At 50.0% G+C, this 15,524-nt stretch overlaps 1 protein-coding gene across 1 annotated transcript; it reads left to right on the forward strand.

Moving 5' to 3' along the window:
- Positions 1-789: 789 nt before the first annotated feature.
- On the forward strand, positions 790-6,785 carry Med10 (mediator complex subunit 10). The gene is made up of 4 exons (XM_028782727.1): positions 790-979; positions 2,595-2,678; positions 4,457-4,559; positions 6,283-6,785. Exons 1-4 carry the CDS (start codon positions 858-860, stop codon positions 6,379-6,381), a joined length of 408 nt encoding a protein of 135 aa, XP_028638560.1. The 5' UTR covers positions 790-857; the 3' UTR covers positions 6,382-6,785.
- Positions 6,786-15,524: the final 8,739 nt, after the last annotated feature.

Genomic DNA, 15,524 nt, shown 5'->3' on the forward strand with positions numbered 1-15,524 from the left:
AATGTTTAATGACTATTTTAAAAAGTGAGTTGAAAAGCAACCAGGGCTTAGGTATTTCCTTCCTTCCCTCCCTCCTTCCCTTCCTTTCTCCCTCTCTCTATCCCTCCCTCCCTTCCTGCCTGCCTTCCTCCCTTCCTCTCTTCCTTCCTTTTTTCTTTTTTTTTTTGAAAGAGATTGTTGCCTCCTGGCCAGTTTTAAAAAACATGGCTCTATTTTGATTTCCCAATTTAAATACATTTACTTACTATGTATTGTGTGCCTGTGTACGTTGTGAGTGGGCATACCTGTGACACAGCACAAGTATGGAGGTCAGAGGGCAGCTTACAGAAGCCTGTTCTCTCCTCCTACCGTGTAGGATCTGAGAGATCAAACTCAGATTGTCAGGTTTAGCAGCAAGTGTCTTCACCCACTGAACCACCTCACTGGGCCCAGATATTTATCTTTTTAAAGAAAAATGCTTCTAGCTCCTAAGCTTTCCAGATTATGAACATACAAGATTCACTGTGTCTAAATTACTGCCCTTCACTCTAGCGTTCTTCTTTCCCTATGACACTTGGTATTTTTATTTATTGAAGGATGCTAGGTACCAGCTAAGAGTTTTCATTTTTGCCCTTTTACACACGCACCGGCTGTGTTTTCCTGGTTGACATTTCTCCTTCCACTTTAGAAGCTTCCAAGCGGGTTTTCCCTTCAAAGACTTACCCCGCCCCTCGCCCCGCCCACAGCGACCAGGCCCCGCCCCCGAGGAGGCCCCGCCCTCGAGGAAACGGAAGTGGGATTCCGGAAGCCGGAAGCGGGGGAGCGCTGTGGATCCCGAGTCGCTGGGAGCTGTGGCTAAGAGACGGGCGAAGCCGGCGATGGCGGAGAAGTTTGACCACCTGGAGGAGCACCTGGAGAAGTTCGTGGAGAACATCCGGCAGCTCGGCATCATCGTCAGCGACTTCCAGCCCAGCAGCCAGGCGGGGCTGAGCCAGAAGCTGTGAGTGACGGCTCGGGGGGTCGGGGAGTTAGACTCTTCCGTGCGGAGCCCCTGCCCGCTGGCCTTGGGGACCCCACTGGGGCTCTTTGGCGTTTATCCCCAGATCCTGAGGGGAGGCCGGGTCCATCCTGACCCGACCTCACAGGGGAGACGAGTTCCGTCCTGACCAGGGGAAGCAGGCTTCATCCTGACCCCACTGGGGAAGAAGATCTGACCTCACCCCACAGGAGAGGAGGCTCAGTCATGATCCCCCGAGGGTGGAGGTAGCTCCAGGTCCATCCTGACCCTATAGGGGAGACCAGTTCCATCCTGACTCCACTGGGGAGGAGGGTCCATCCTGATCACACAGGGGAGGCTGGTACCACTCTGACCCTACAGGCCAGTCCGGGACTACCCTGATCCCGTAAGGGGAGGTAGGCACCACGTACACTTCACCCCACCCCAACGCCCTGGGGAGGTTGACTTCACTCTTGACTTAAAGAGAAGCGTGCACCTCGGGAGGGCCCTGAGCCACCTGCTGCATAGGCCTGGCTGTGGAAAAAGGCCGCCACAGAGGGTTGATTTCTTGACAATATCTTGTGCTAGTCATGTCGCCTGGCCTTGGAATGGCCTCCAGGGAAACACAAAATGTTCAGGAGGTCTCACCGCTTATATATGGGACACTTTCCAGGGATTGGGACAGCTAGGTAATCCGGGATGGTTCTGGAGGGAGCTGAGGTTTAACCCAGTAGAGACGGGCTTTTTCCTTGCAGACTGTGCCTACTGCGTTTAAGCTGGAGTCCATTTCTCCATGCTGTCTTCCCTGAAACCCCATTCAGTGACCTGCACTCCAGAAAGCTTTGCTCTGTCTTCACCTCCTTTCTGAGCTTAGAAGGAAAATTTATTAAGTATCTGAGCGTATTTTTGTAAGTCCAAAGGTGTCCCCAGAATCCTGTGGCAATCAAGGGTTCAGGTGTGAGCAGCACGGAGCCTGTTAAGGGTAGCACCAGTCTCCTGACTTCCCTCTGGTCCCAGCCACTGAGCTGCCTTGGTGCTCCTGGGTTAGAAAGTTAACGTGAAGGTACAGGCCCAGCGAGCAGGTAGTCAAGGTTCATCTAGTAGGCTGGGAGAAGGGAGCCAGCACAGCCCCAGCAGAGACATGCCCAGTCCAGCAGAAAGGCAAGGCCGCCTGCCTCTAGTGTCTGCACCTGAAGTCTGCTCTCTCTGTCTCCGCTCCCCAGAGTTGGGGCAACTCCACTTTCTAGACTGGGAGACTGCCCTAGAAACAATCTTTTCCCACAGTTCAGTCTCTTATGGCTGAGTGCAGGGATGTGTCTCAGCTGAGATGTTGTTTATTAAGGTACAGAGTTGTGGTATCACCCCTCAAGGATGGCTCTGTGAGATGGGAACAGGCTGGAGCATTGCCTAGACCAGAGCCTGCTGAGACTGGCCTTGTGTTCTCTTATCCAGTTCCTGTGGCTGTCTCTTACCCTGCTGCCACATCGGTTATCTGGCCTGATGTCCCTGACCTTGGCCATTTTAACCCTCAGGACTTGAAGCACAGTGGCCTGGGCCGTGTTGGGGTGTGCTATGATGCCCTGAGCTAACCACATCCCCCACTCTGCCTTTTTCCCAGGAACTTTATTGTTACGGGCTTACAGGACATAGATAAGTGCAGACAGCAGCTGCATGATATCACGGTGCCTCTGGAAGTTTTTGAGTAAGTACCACTGGATCTCTCTGATTCTTGGTTAGCTGTGTCAGTGAGTGAGAGGGAGGCAGGACGGCCAGTCCTCCAGGGTTGTAATGGGCTAGTGGGGTTAAAACAAGGATAAGTATTACTCCAGGGTTGTGTTATTGAGAACATGAAAATAAGGAATTAAAAGCTTGTTAAATATATAAAGACACGTTTGTGAGTTCAATGGAGAAAGGACTTCAGGCCACAGAAAAACCTTGCAATTCCTTAAGAGCTGCACCTGGGCGTGGTGGCACAGACCTTTGATGTCAGCTCTTGGGAGACAGAGGCACATGGCCCTCTTGACTTGGAGGCCAGTCTAGTCTATAGGGAGTTCCAGGACAGCCAGGGCTACATAGAGAAACCCTGTCTTAAAACAAAACCAGTTGTGTGTGATATATATCCACAAACATGGAAAAATAACATAGTCTGGCCTTTGAGAAGCTTCCTGGGGTAAGCTGAGCCTGGGAGGTGGTCCGTCCTTTGTTGGGAGGAAGATGTCTGTCCAGGTGGCTGTGAGGAGGTGTCTTTGTACCAGAGTCCTGTAGACCTGTCACAGCAGAGGCTTGGGAGGAGAGCGGTGCCTTTAACTTATTCATGGACAGGCTGTGGACACAGTGTGGGAGGAATCTCCAGGCTCTCTCTCATGACCTTGCTAGTGCGCACTTGATAGCACATGGACTTCCAGAGCAAAGATGACGTAAACTCTTAGTACTTCAGCCCAGTGTTTGACTTTGTGCGTCTGCAGAGGTCAGTCAGAGTCAACTTTATAGCCTCAAACACCATAGGCCCCCTTGTGTTGAGGAGCCGCCTGTTTACTTAACACACCCGAATGATAAGTTTTTCAAGCTCTTGTGTTGCTTGAGATGTAACCAGATGCTGCTTTCATTACATTATTACAAAAATATTGAAATGAAATGGAAATCCTACAAATTGTTATTTTTGCTATTTGTCATAAAGGCAAATTTAATGGGTATTAACTTGAAGTGATTTGTTTGATTTTCTTCTGTGGATTTGTTTTCTTTTTTAAATGGTCTGGGTGTGGTGGTGGCCTTCCTCTGTAATGAAGAATTAATACAGCTGAGTGATACAGATTTACCTAGTATACAGAAATATCCACGTAGTCTGTCCTGGAAAATCTGGATATTGTGGGCAGTAGGTTTTATGACATCAGGATATGATGGCATATAAAAGTATTGACAGTGTCAAGAGATAGTCTGTAAACTATCAGAAAGTCTGATTGACTGTAAACTAATGGAGAGAAACACCCTGTGACTAGGTCCCTAGAGTGTGTCTGATATCGCAGTGTACTGAGAAAACCCTCTCCCATCGAGTGGACACTGTCCTGCACATGGCTGTGATGCTCCTCCCTTCTGACGTGACCACACGGCATGTCCTGAGTAGTCAGGCTGACCTGAAGTGGATGCTGCATCGCAGCTGTGCCTGTCACAGATGTGAGCTCCTGCAGTGCATTTAACATTACGAGCTTTATCACGCTGTTTGAGAATCCAGAAGGTAGTATCAGGGATGTGTGGTGTATTCCTCTTTTTGCATGCATTGCATTTGAACATAAGGGCTGAGCAGATGTGAATGAGTGGCTTGTGACAGACACTTCTGAGGTTTATAAGTGATCATTACTTGATTTCATGAACTGCTAAAAGAAGTAGAAAGAGAATCTCCTGGATTTTTTTTTGCTCCTAGTTTGCAGAGAGCTGAGGTTAGGTGAGTCAGCTGTGTGTTTACTGTGGTGTTCTTGTTTCCAGATACATTGATCAAGGTCGGAATCCCCAGCTCTACACCAAAGAGTGCCTGGAGAGGGCTCTAGCTAAGAACGAGCAAGTCAAGGGAAAGATTGACACGATGAAGGTGAGACAGGAAGGAAGGCAGGCGTGTCTGCGTACGGGAAAGGGGCTCCTAGCCAGCGTGCCGACAGGCTTAGCGCCCTGTCTGCAGTGCTGAGCTCTGCCACACGGGGATTTCGCGCATGTGCAATAGTTACATTGAGTGTCAGTGAGTCCTGTGGAAAACAAGAAACACATTGACAGTCCGACAGTGAAAAAGGCTGAGTTTATCTGTCGATGTCCCTGTGGTTTCCTGTCTGACTCCCTCCCCTTGGGTAACGTCTGACATCAGTGTGCCTGTTGTGATTCTGTGTAGACCCTGACTGGAGGACTTTCCGGTGCTAATGGTGTCGCAGTTGGAGGATTCTGGATGGTTTATGTTCTATCTCCAGCGTCTGACCCCTGGACTCCTCACTGTTCTTTACAGTGTGACACTACACAGAGAACTCAGCCGCTCTAGGGAGCTGTGTCTTGACATGAACTATAGTTTGCTCACTGAGGTCATTGATGGTGTTTGGTTTTCAGATGGGCGCACTGTGCGTGGCTGCAGTGACCGCACTGTGTACCCTTCTGTTTCCTGGGCTCCCTGTTAGCCACCAGGCCCTGTTTAGGGTTGTATTCTCCTTGGCCTTGAATTCATGTTCCTTTTGCACAGTGAGCCTCCTTCTTCAGCTCAGCCAGCTTCTTCCTCTGCGTGCTCAGCCCGACCTTCCTTAGAGTTTCTTTCCTCGGTGTGCTGGTTGGGGTGTCTGTATTTTCTATACCCACCATCCACTCGGCCTGTACTCCATCATTGCACGCTCGGCCTGTGCTGCTCACTGCTTGCTGATGCCAGCCTGCCTGTGTCTGCTGTATGCAGGCAGCACAGAGAGCCTGCTGCTCGGAGTGAGCAAGGGGCTCTGTTAGATCACGTGCTGCAGAAGTGGGGTTGGCCAGGTTAACACGAAGTCCATGCATCATCTGTCAGCTTGGGCTGAGAAATTCCTGGATACCCAGCAGAAATCCCCTCTGGACAGTGACTGGCCGTATCTTAGACTCACTGCCTTGGGCTGTGCTGGAGTGCACTGCCCAGTGATGGGTACCCATGGTTAATCTTCCCTGAGCACATGTAGCTCTTGGTGTCATCTCTCACCTGAGACCTGTGACCGTCTCAGGGCACACTCTGCAGCCTGCATGTCCCCAGTGGGCACCAGTTACACAGCTTTTCAGTTGTTGCAGTAGGGTAGCGTGTGTCTTTGTGATACTGGGCCTGTGGCCCCGAGAGTAGAGGCTTCGGGTGCAGCCATTGTACAGTTTCTCTAGACTAAGATAGTTAACTGTGAGGGATAGGTGGCTGGAGAGGTGGATAATACGTTTCCAGGGCTGGAGAAAGCTTAGGAGATGTTTGCACACGTGACCTGTGTAATTCTGGTGAGTAATTCTTCAGTGAGTATTACAATTCCAGTGTGTGCTGCCTGCAGAAGTCCTCTCCACTGTACTGGGAGCACCTGGTTGGAGGTGCTGGGTTTTTTCTTCTTAAGCCAGAACAAGGAATTGTCTTAAAGATACAGTCCCCTTTCAGAGAGGTGGTGTCCCTGTAACAGGTTAACTACAGACATCTCGTAGTTGACTCTGGGTGTTAACTTGTGGAAGAAGTGTCCTGGCTCCTTCCCTTTGGGTGGCTCAGTGGGATTCTGGGTTTCTTGGATGGGATGTGTTGTCTATAATTTGGATTTTTTTTTTTTGACACAGCCATTTTTTGTTTGTAGAAATTTAAAAGCCTACTGATTCAGGAACTTTCTAAAGTGTTTCCAGAAGACATGGCCAAGTATCGGAGCATTCGGGGGGAAGACCATCCACCATCCTAAGTGTGATGAGCCCCACATCCGTTTAATAACCGGACTGACGCAGTGAGAAGCTGTGCCTGCCACTGCTGCCTTCCAGCCACGAGAACTGGCCTTGCCCCTGCCTCCGGTTCCCATCGTGTGACCTCGTGGGACTCTGGGGCTGAGGGAACAGAGCTGTGTCCCAGCTGTCCCTGTAGCTCTCAGACCCCTGGTGACCCCTTCTTTCTGCAGGGGAACAGGCAGGAAGACAGCCTCGCTGAAATGTGAAATGGGATTCTACTGGACATTGTCTTTTTATGTATGCTGTTCTGTTATACTATCCATAAGAGAAAACTTGGTTTTATATTTTACATTTTCAGATGTTGTGCATAAGAACATAATTGTTTTCATGGGCTTCATAGTAAAGTCTAAAGATTTACACAGCACATTTCATGAACTTCTGTAACTTTCTTCAAATGTACAACAGCATATCTTGTTCCGTAGAACAGTCAGCTATTAATTTCCTCAAGTGTTATAATATTCATTAAACAATGTTTTCTTCAGATAGAAAAGCTAAATGCAGCTGAGAACGCCCTTTCCCACAGCCTTTCTTAAAGGTGTATCTACTAAAATACAGAGTCCTCAGTGTTGGAAGCTGCTGCAGGGCAGGGCTTCTCACCTGGTGTGAGGCTGGACCATGGGGGTCTCCTCACCTGGTGTGTGTGAGGATGGGCCTCGGAGAGTCTGCTGCAGCTTCTTCATTTCAGTGGATCTGTGGACTGGGAGAGCAGCAGAACATTTGAGGCTGGTTTCACGATTAAGATGGCTTGGGAGCCTGCTGGCTAATTTACTTCCTCCTAATGCTGGATCTGCTTAGGGGGAAGGATAGGTAACAAAGCACCATAAAGTAGATATTGAGAAGCTATGTTCTATTTCCTCACAGCTGTGAGAGTTGGAGTCCTGATAACCTCACAGAGGACACAGGTATTTGTTATGTTCGTAGTAGGGAGAGATAAAGGGCAGTGATGTACGTTTCTATCAACAGTGGTTTGTGTGGTGGAGGATTATGGTCACAAAGGACATGCATGTTGGCAAAGAGATGGCCAGGGCTATCATGTAATCAGGTACATGTGTTCAGGAAACGTGAGCTAGGGGCTTTTTATTTCGTGTGTGTCTGAGAGCTTCTCCTAGGTGGTCATCTGCCTACTGTTGGGAGGCCACTTCTGGCCTCTGCAAGCTGAGGTGTGGGAGCTCTCAGGGCTGGCATTCCCAGGATGGCGGTCACTACCCTTGTCTGGACAGTTTGTAATCTATACATCCTCCCAAGTGCTTCCTAACCTTGTCCTGACCAACTTCCCTTTCCTTTCCACATGGCCTCCTCAGGAGTCTGCACACACTTCTTTACATCTGTTCTCACACCAGGGTCCAGTGTAAAGACACTAACATTAGCTCACCTCAGACTGCAGGCCCGCTAGCCTGTGCAATCACAGTGCCTAGGTCTCAAAACATTGTGGAACAGTGTCTTCATTCTCAGCTTGCTTCTCTAACTGTACTGTCATGGTAGTTCCCATCCCCTGTCGGTGGGTTTCCTAATGACAGTGGGGATTATCATATCTAGTAGTTTGTTCAGCTGTGTGTTGGTGTCATAAGGACCCTAAGATGCCCGTGTCCTCATTCTCTTGGCTATAAAAAGACTGCCTTACCTGGCACACGGGAAGACGCTGTAGCTGGAAGGACCTGCTTAGGTTTCCAGAGGTGCCCAGTGCAGCCACAGTGGTCTGTACAGAGGGAGAGATTAAACAGCTGAGTTAAACGATGGGATGGATAAAGAGGCCGTGCTTCTGGGTTTGAAGAAGCAGCCGTAAGCTAAGGAAGCTTAGCATGTACCCTCTAGAAGCTAAAAACAGGAGAGAATTTCCCTCTAACGACTCCAGAAGTATAGCTCCAATGGCACCCCCATTTAAATAAAACTTCCAACCTCCAGAGCTGTGGATGGCCAGAGTCCTGTGTGTGGCAGTGTGTGACAGCCATAGTAGGAAATGACCTGTGCAGGCGTGAGGTCAGGCACAGGTGATAGATGACACCATCTAGGCCTTGTTCTTTGAAGTTGTACTTCTAATTTTACTTGTTTCTAATCTCTGTCGTATCCCTCTTTAATCAAGGATTTTCCCAAATACTTCATAGATATAAAAATGCCACCCCAAAACCACTTTGTTGAGGTGATACTGAAAATAAATGAACACATTAGAAAAGATCAAACTTTGATAGATTCGGGATTGTCTTGTGCTTTCTCATCTGAGGTCCAATGATACCTCAAGATTGTAGTCAAGGCTCCTAGGAGGGAAAAGTGAGGTCTCCGGGATTCTTGCCCCTGCCTTGAGAATCCTGGGGTTACCGTGACAGTGTGAACCTGGTGCCTTTCACACTGATCTGCTGCTTTGGAGGCCAGCCCTCACTAATCACGGTGTGGCAAGGCCTCCTCCCTCTGGAGCCTTTCTTGCCTTTTCTGCCGGTCACAGCTGCAGACGTTCCGAGCCTCACGGGCACAGCTTCCATTGTATCACCCCTCTTCCATGTGGCCTTCCCTGGGTCTCCTAAGGATGCTGTCACGGCACACAAAGTGAGATCCAGTCCCTAGACTTTCACACGATATCTACAAAGATACTTGATTTCAGGGGGACATACTTCCGAGGGGCCACCACATTGCCCTCTTGGCAGATCTGGCCATGTAGTGCCTGGCATTGGTGGCTTGTGTCCAGTCTCATTCTGGTGCTGCCTTAACTGTCTTCTCACCCATCTGAGGCGTCAGCCTGTTCTTGCCAGTTATCTGTCCTGTTCTACACAGGGCAGGTGGCTCAGGGGTTGAGAGGGATGGCTGAGGACAGAGAGCGCACTAAAGGCAGGTCTGTACAGAGAACATTCGATTTGCCTTTCATAGGAGGAAAGAAAAAGTGTGGGAGGCAGTGAAGCCCACAACTGAGAAGGCAAGGGATCCGTGCAGATGGTCTTGCTGCACCAGTACCAAGTAAAAACCTCAGTACTGCTTATTTGCTGGGGGTGACACAGGCTGCATCAGGATAATGAGGCCGCGCTTGAAGGGCAGCCAGCTTGGTTTGGGCAGCTGGGCATGGGCAGAACGCACCTGGGAACCCGTGGGGGAGGGGCACACTTGGCCACCACGCTAGCCAAACCGAGAGGCGTATTGGCCACGACTCTAGCCAAACCAAGATGTTCACATTGAGCCTTTGGAACTATCTGCGAAGGCCTGAATTCCCTGCTTGGCTAGTAGCCCTCCCTCCCCCTCCCTGCTCTGTGTGAACGAATGTCAAGGCTCTTCTATGATAAACACTGATTGGGATTGTCAGGCAGCTCTGCCGTATTGATTTGAGAACAGTTTCAAAAGGCATAGATAATGGGTTATATCTTTTTGTTACATGCACAGTAAACACAGATGAGATGCACACACGTATGTCATTTTTAGACGTGTCGGCATTTGGGAAGAACTGCTGGGATCCGAGGGCTGACTGTCAGTTATTTTCATAAACCAGGCTGTCTGCTGTCTGCACAGCTCTGTGCCCACTCGGGCAGACTCGTTCCACAGGGGCAGAGTTTTTGCGTGTATGTGTATTTCAGCTCATGTCCAGACTTAAATGGAACAGTCATTTCATCACAGGATTAGTTTCTGGTCCAGGTGTGTAGAAAGGATGTTATTATTTTAAAAGAACCTGGAAGTAACAGGGCATAAACCCAGGTGGGCTGATGTTTGCATGGCAGGCTGAGAGGGCTGGGTTTCCCGTGCCATCCTCACTCACTCCTCCAGGTTGTCTCCACCATGTCCCGCCTGCTTGCTGCCTGCAGGAGTTTCCCAGATCAACAAAATAAAGAGCCATCCCCACCCTTCCACCCCCACCAACAGAAGCACAGCAAGATGTCCTCGGGAGTTGAAACAGCAACTCCTCTAAATTAATCATGAATCTGTGAGTGTGGGATCTCAATGCTGACCTGCTTGGGATTGCTTGAGTGGGCATGGTTTGGGGTCCAGCATCTCCATCTCACTTGAGATCCTTCAAAGCCCATGCGTCTGGTGCTGGTCCTCACTAATGACAGTAGTGCTGCTGCTGACATTGGACCTAGTCTCAGCCCCTGGCTTAGGAGGCAGACTCTCACTCCTGATGGTGCCACCGGGAAAATGGGCACTGGCTATCATGTCCTGAGGAGGCTGAGTGTCGCCACCAACTGCACAGTGGCCTTAGGTCTGTCACTTACTCCTTTCCAAGATGACAGAGCCAGTTACACCTGCCATCCTTTGCCAGGCACCATGGGACTGGGTGGCAGCTGTTATTCCACTTAATCCTCAGGCTCTTTGAGGGTTCTCTCTCCCCTCACAGAGGTAGCCAGAGACCAGGATGGATTTTTCCAGTTCACCTCAGGGAGGATTTCTGTATGTTATGAGAGAACCACCTCCCTCACCTGACAGGAGGGTGCTGTGGCAGGAGGGAGGAGGGCCAGCAAGGGTGGGAGATGGGGCGCTGCCTGCCTCCCTCAGGCTGGGGGATTGTGTGTGACAACTGTAATCGCAGGGACCTCTAAGTGCTATCTGCCCTGTACTTACCGAGGTCAGGGGTTACTTAAAGCTGCAAGGATGTGGTGGGCAGTTATTCATGAAGAGAATGAACAGCACACAAGTGATATGGGTCACCCCTCCCTGTGAGGAGGCTGGCATTCTTCCCAGCTACAGAGCATGTGCTAGAGGGGACCTCAAAGAGCCCCATTTTGGCCCTGTGCTCCATCCCGGCCCTGGTTCAGAAGGTGGTCTATAAAAAACAGAGCTAGAGAAAGTGCTATCCATGTGAATGATTTCAACATAACCATGAATATGCATGCATCCACGAGCATGTGTGTGCTCTCAAGCTTGCTGTTTGTTGGCATTTACACAGATGTACACATGAGTATCTCATGTGTACATGTACATAGGTATGGACACATGAACACGTGCATGTGTTTATAAGCTCTCTCAGGTTATTCACATGTGATGCATACGGTCACGAATGTTCACTTTTATGTGAATATGTGCATATACATGAGCATATGGACACGTGTGTGCATATACTCATGATCTAGCTCTGTTACCACACACACATGTATATGGACATGAACGTATGTCAAATGCTTACTTTCTGTGGACATATGTACACACATAAATCATGTGTATGCGTTAATGAGCTTGCTCTGTTGGCATGTCCTTATATGTATGTACATGAACATACATGCATACACATGCTTGCTCTCTGTGTGTATGTGCATACACATGTGTAGCTATCCGGTCTTTTAGAAGAGCTGTGGAATGGAGGCTTCAGATCATGGTGGATTTCCCTCTGTACTCAGCTGAACAGTAACATCTCAAACTCAAGTCCACCTGAAAACCTTGGAACATGACAATTCGAAGCTGTAACTAGACACAATAAGTTAAATGAGGTCAGTCTAGGACAGGGTCAGCCACAAGCCTAATGACTTCTACCTGAGAGAAGGTGGGACAGGTGAGCACCCACAAGCCACGGGCTCCAGACCAAGGAAGACGCTGCTAGTGCCTTTGTAGAGCGCAGCCTAGTGACTGTTGAGGGTACACTGCTGGCCTCCAGAAGCAAGAGGGAGTTTCTGTTACTTGATGTCTCCTGGGGTGTGAAATCTGTCACAAGAAGCTCCATCAAGTCTGAGGAGAACAAAGTACCTGAAGGCTCAAGCTGCAGAGGCATACTGGAGGCTCAATTCAAACGTCCCACCTGGTGAGAAACACCACAGGCTCCACCCACCTGGGAGTCACAGCCAGGCCTGGGCTTGGGTGCTTCACACCCTGACAGCACCTGTTGTGTTTCCTGGTGATTCTCTGAGCTTCTTGCTAAGCCGTAACTATCTTCTTTTATTAGACTCTGGTCTTGATCTGGGGGTTACCAGTAAAAACTTGCCTTGCTTAGCTGGTGCCTGAGACCTCACCACATCGGTTCTCAGAGAAAGTATTAGTGATGTGGTCCATGAGGCGTGCTGAGCAGGGCAGCCTGCTGAGGGGAGGCATGGAGATGGTGCAGGCTTTAGTTAGGGTCCACCTGGGGGTGCTTTCAGGGAGAACACCCATACAGGATGGCGGGAGGGAGGGCAGACCCCACTCCTCTGTAGTATCTCATCAGCATCAGTCAATGACAACGGGGATCTCTGGCTGGCCTTTCTGCTTCCCTCACCTTTCTCTTGAGCGAAGGCTGGTCCTGGTTCATAGAGAGATTGTCGGACAATTTTTCTGCACATCACAATCCAGCCAACCTACAGGCTGGACACAGCATCGGCTCTGTGAAGTGAGGATGATGCTGTGTGGGTCCCAAGATGCCAGACCATGCTGTCTCTAAGCTGGTGCAAAGGTTTTTGTGTTATTTTCCCAACTGACCACAGTGTGAACTACAAAGGTAGGAAGGAGACAGACTGGCATGGCTGTGGTCTGGACGCAGACAGACACCTGGGGTCACAGGGGCGTAGTGTCTGTTGGTTTTTACGACAGGTCCTCCATGATAATAAGGACAGGAAGCATGGCAGCTGCTGCCGCTGAACATGAGAGGCCCTTGTGAGCACAGACTGAGGAGACAAGGGGCCACCGATGGAATATTGATTTCTGCTTTTGTTTACAGCACTGTCTGGTTCAGAATCAGCCGTCAGTAGAGCAGCAGATTAGCGGGGCCACCACTGTGGAGGTCTCCAACCCTGCCATGTTGCTGGTCTTCTCAGGTTCAACTGAGCCCCTTCTCTGTCCCCTCTGTGCGCTGGCACCTGCTCGGCAGTTGGTCCTCTCATTTGCTTCTGTCTCAGCTCTGTGCTTGTTCCTTTTGCTCCTGCAGTTGATTCCTGGGTTTTACGATCCTCTCACTTCCTGATGCCCCTCTCCCTGATCAGCAGTTAAGGTGGCTGTGTACTGTGTGAGGACAGGAGGACTCCTGTGCAGGAGGGCATGTCCATCCCTGAGGTGTACTTTGAGAACAGCACTCTCAACATGACTTAGACAAAGGTTGTTTACAACAGATTCAGGAGCAGTGTCCATAAAAGTTTTGGGGAGCGAAAAGCTTCGTGCAGGGGCTTGAGGAGATGACTTAGTGGGCCACACGCTCGTCAACAGGCCTGAGGACTGGAATGCCTAATGCCTCGTCTGTCTCGCAAGGCAGTCGGGATTTAGAGACAATCTGACTAGCAAGACAGTTTGTGTCTCAGTGAATGAGGTGGAGAATAGTAAAAACTCCCCATGCCAGCCTCAGCCTCCATACAATCAGACATGTATGTGGACATCCACCTGCACATGCATGTGAGCGTGCACATACACATACACACATGGGAAATAAAAAAAAAACCACAGCAGGTGTCCAGCACAGGCTCTTCCACACACACTGTGTCCATGCTGCAGCCCGGGCTCGCGGAGTGCAAAGGAGCTGCAAAGGTGTTCTGTCCTCCAGGCCTTCTCCTGATGGCAGAAGCAGACAGACTTTGGCTAACCACTGCCTTTCCTGGCTGCCTTCACTTTGCTGGTGCCCACCATAGCCCTAAGTCAGGACACAGATGCTGGCTCAGGCAAGCAATCAGACAGGGCTGTGGGCCTTCTGAGTCTGGGGCAGGGGAATACCTCGGAGGTATAACATTGCAAGGAGCTTCTTGACCCCTTGGGCTGGTGAGTGGAAAAAGCCTGAGGCTAGCCCACAGCGGGCATCACTTGCTGTTACAGTGGGCTCTCGTGGGCCTGACCTTCCAGGGTTGGTCCTGGTAAACTCCTCTCTCTTTTCTTCAGCCACCGTCGTCTGTCCCTTCCTTACTATTTGAAGTGTCTTCCTCCTCTTCCTTAGGGATGGACTCTGTAGCTGCCTAACCCCCTGCCCATCCCACCCCTGCCAGCATCTGCAGTCTCACACTGCCTCACGCCTTCTCTCTTTGCTCTTTTGTCTATATCCTTTCCCTCTCCCAACCTCTTCCGTGTTCCCTTTCCAGAGACCACCTGGGGACTAAGAATGGAGGAGACTATCCCCTCCCTCCTCCCTCCTCCCCCCATTGCTCTACCCTTAAGCCCCTCCCCCAGTACTCGGGGGAGACGTATACCTTAAGGTGGCCCTTGGGCAACCAGTTAGTGCGGTACTGTTTATTAATCCGTGATTTCGCAGGTTGGAGCATCAATGTCCCAAAGAGATATTAACGCAGCATCCACCCATTCCATCCAAAGCAGCAGCTGGGGCCCAGAGTGCGTCCGAGTTACAATATGGAGGCACGAAACAAGACAGGGTGACTTCTTGTGTCCACTGCTGTCTGGCTGCTCTGGGTCGGGAGCATGACGGAAAGCCGAAGGCTACCGTTCCGACGTGCACAGTACCCCGCTGTGAAAGCTAATTGTGTTGCAGGAGTGAGCGGCGACTGGCTGTTCTCACCGCTCTTATTAATAACCGTTTATTAGCTGTCCACGGTGAGCAGCCAAGGTCTGAGTCAGCACATGGAGCTGAGCCTATTTATCCAGCACGGTTTTGAGGGCATCGATTCGAGCCTGTTTTTTATTGTTCCTCTTGTTGAGTTTAAGTAGACCTGTGTTTGTACAAATGCTATTTATACACCAGGCAGAAAGAGATGGCGCCGAAGAGAATTCCATTCCACACGTCCTCTTTGCATGTGAAGGACATTCAGGATGCAGTGTTCCGGACCCCAGACCCATTCTTCCTTCATGCCTCCAGGAGACCAGCAGTGCTGGAGGCACCCATCCAGGTTCCTGTTGATAGGCACACAGAAGGAATGACATTATGCACATTGGTCAGCATTTCACTTTTTCACTTCCGATGCCTTTAGAATAAATAGGACAGGTTCAGGTGTCCAGCTGTACCTGATACTTAGCCTTCCTCACAGAGCATCTGGCTTTGCTCTGGCAAACAATGCTAAGGGTCCTCCTCTTCCCTTGTGTGTGTGTGTGTATGATGTTGGTGTGTGTGTGTATGTGTTGGTGTGTGTGTGTGTGTGTGGTGTGAGGTGTGTGTGTGTGGTGTGTGGTATGTATGTGGTGTGTGTGTGTATGTGTGTGTATGTGTTTGTGTGGTGTGGTATTATGTATGTGTGTGTGTGTGTGTTGTGTGTGTGTGATGTGTGTGTGTCTGTGTGTGTGTGGTGTGTGTGTGGTGTGTGTGTGT

This window comes from Grammomys surdaster, unplaced genomic scaffold (assembly GCF_004785775.1).
Source record: "Grammomys surdaster isolate TR1022 unplaced genomic scaffold, NIH_TR_1.0 843, whole genome shotgun sequence".
Classification (NCBI taxonomy): domain Eukaryota; kingdom Metazoa; phylum Chordata; class Mammalia; order Rodentia; family Muridae; genus Grammomys; species Grammomys surdaster.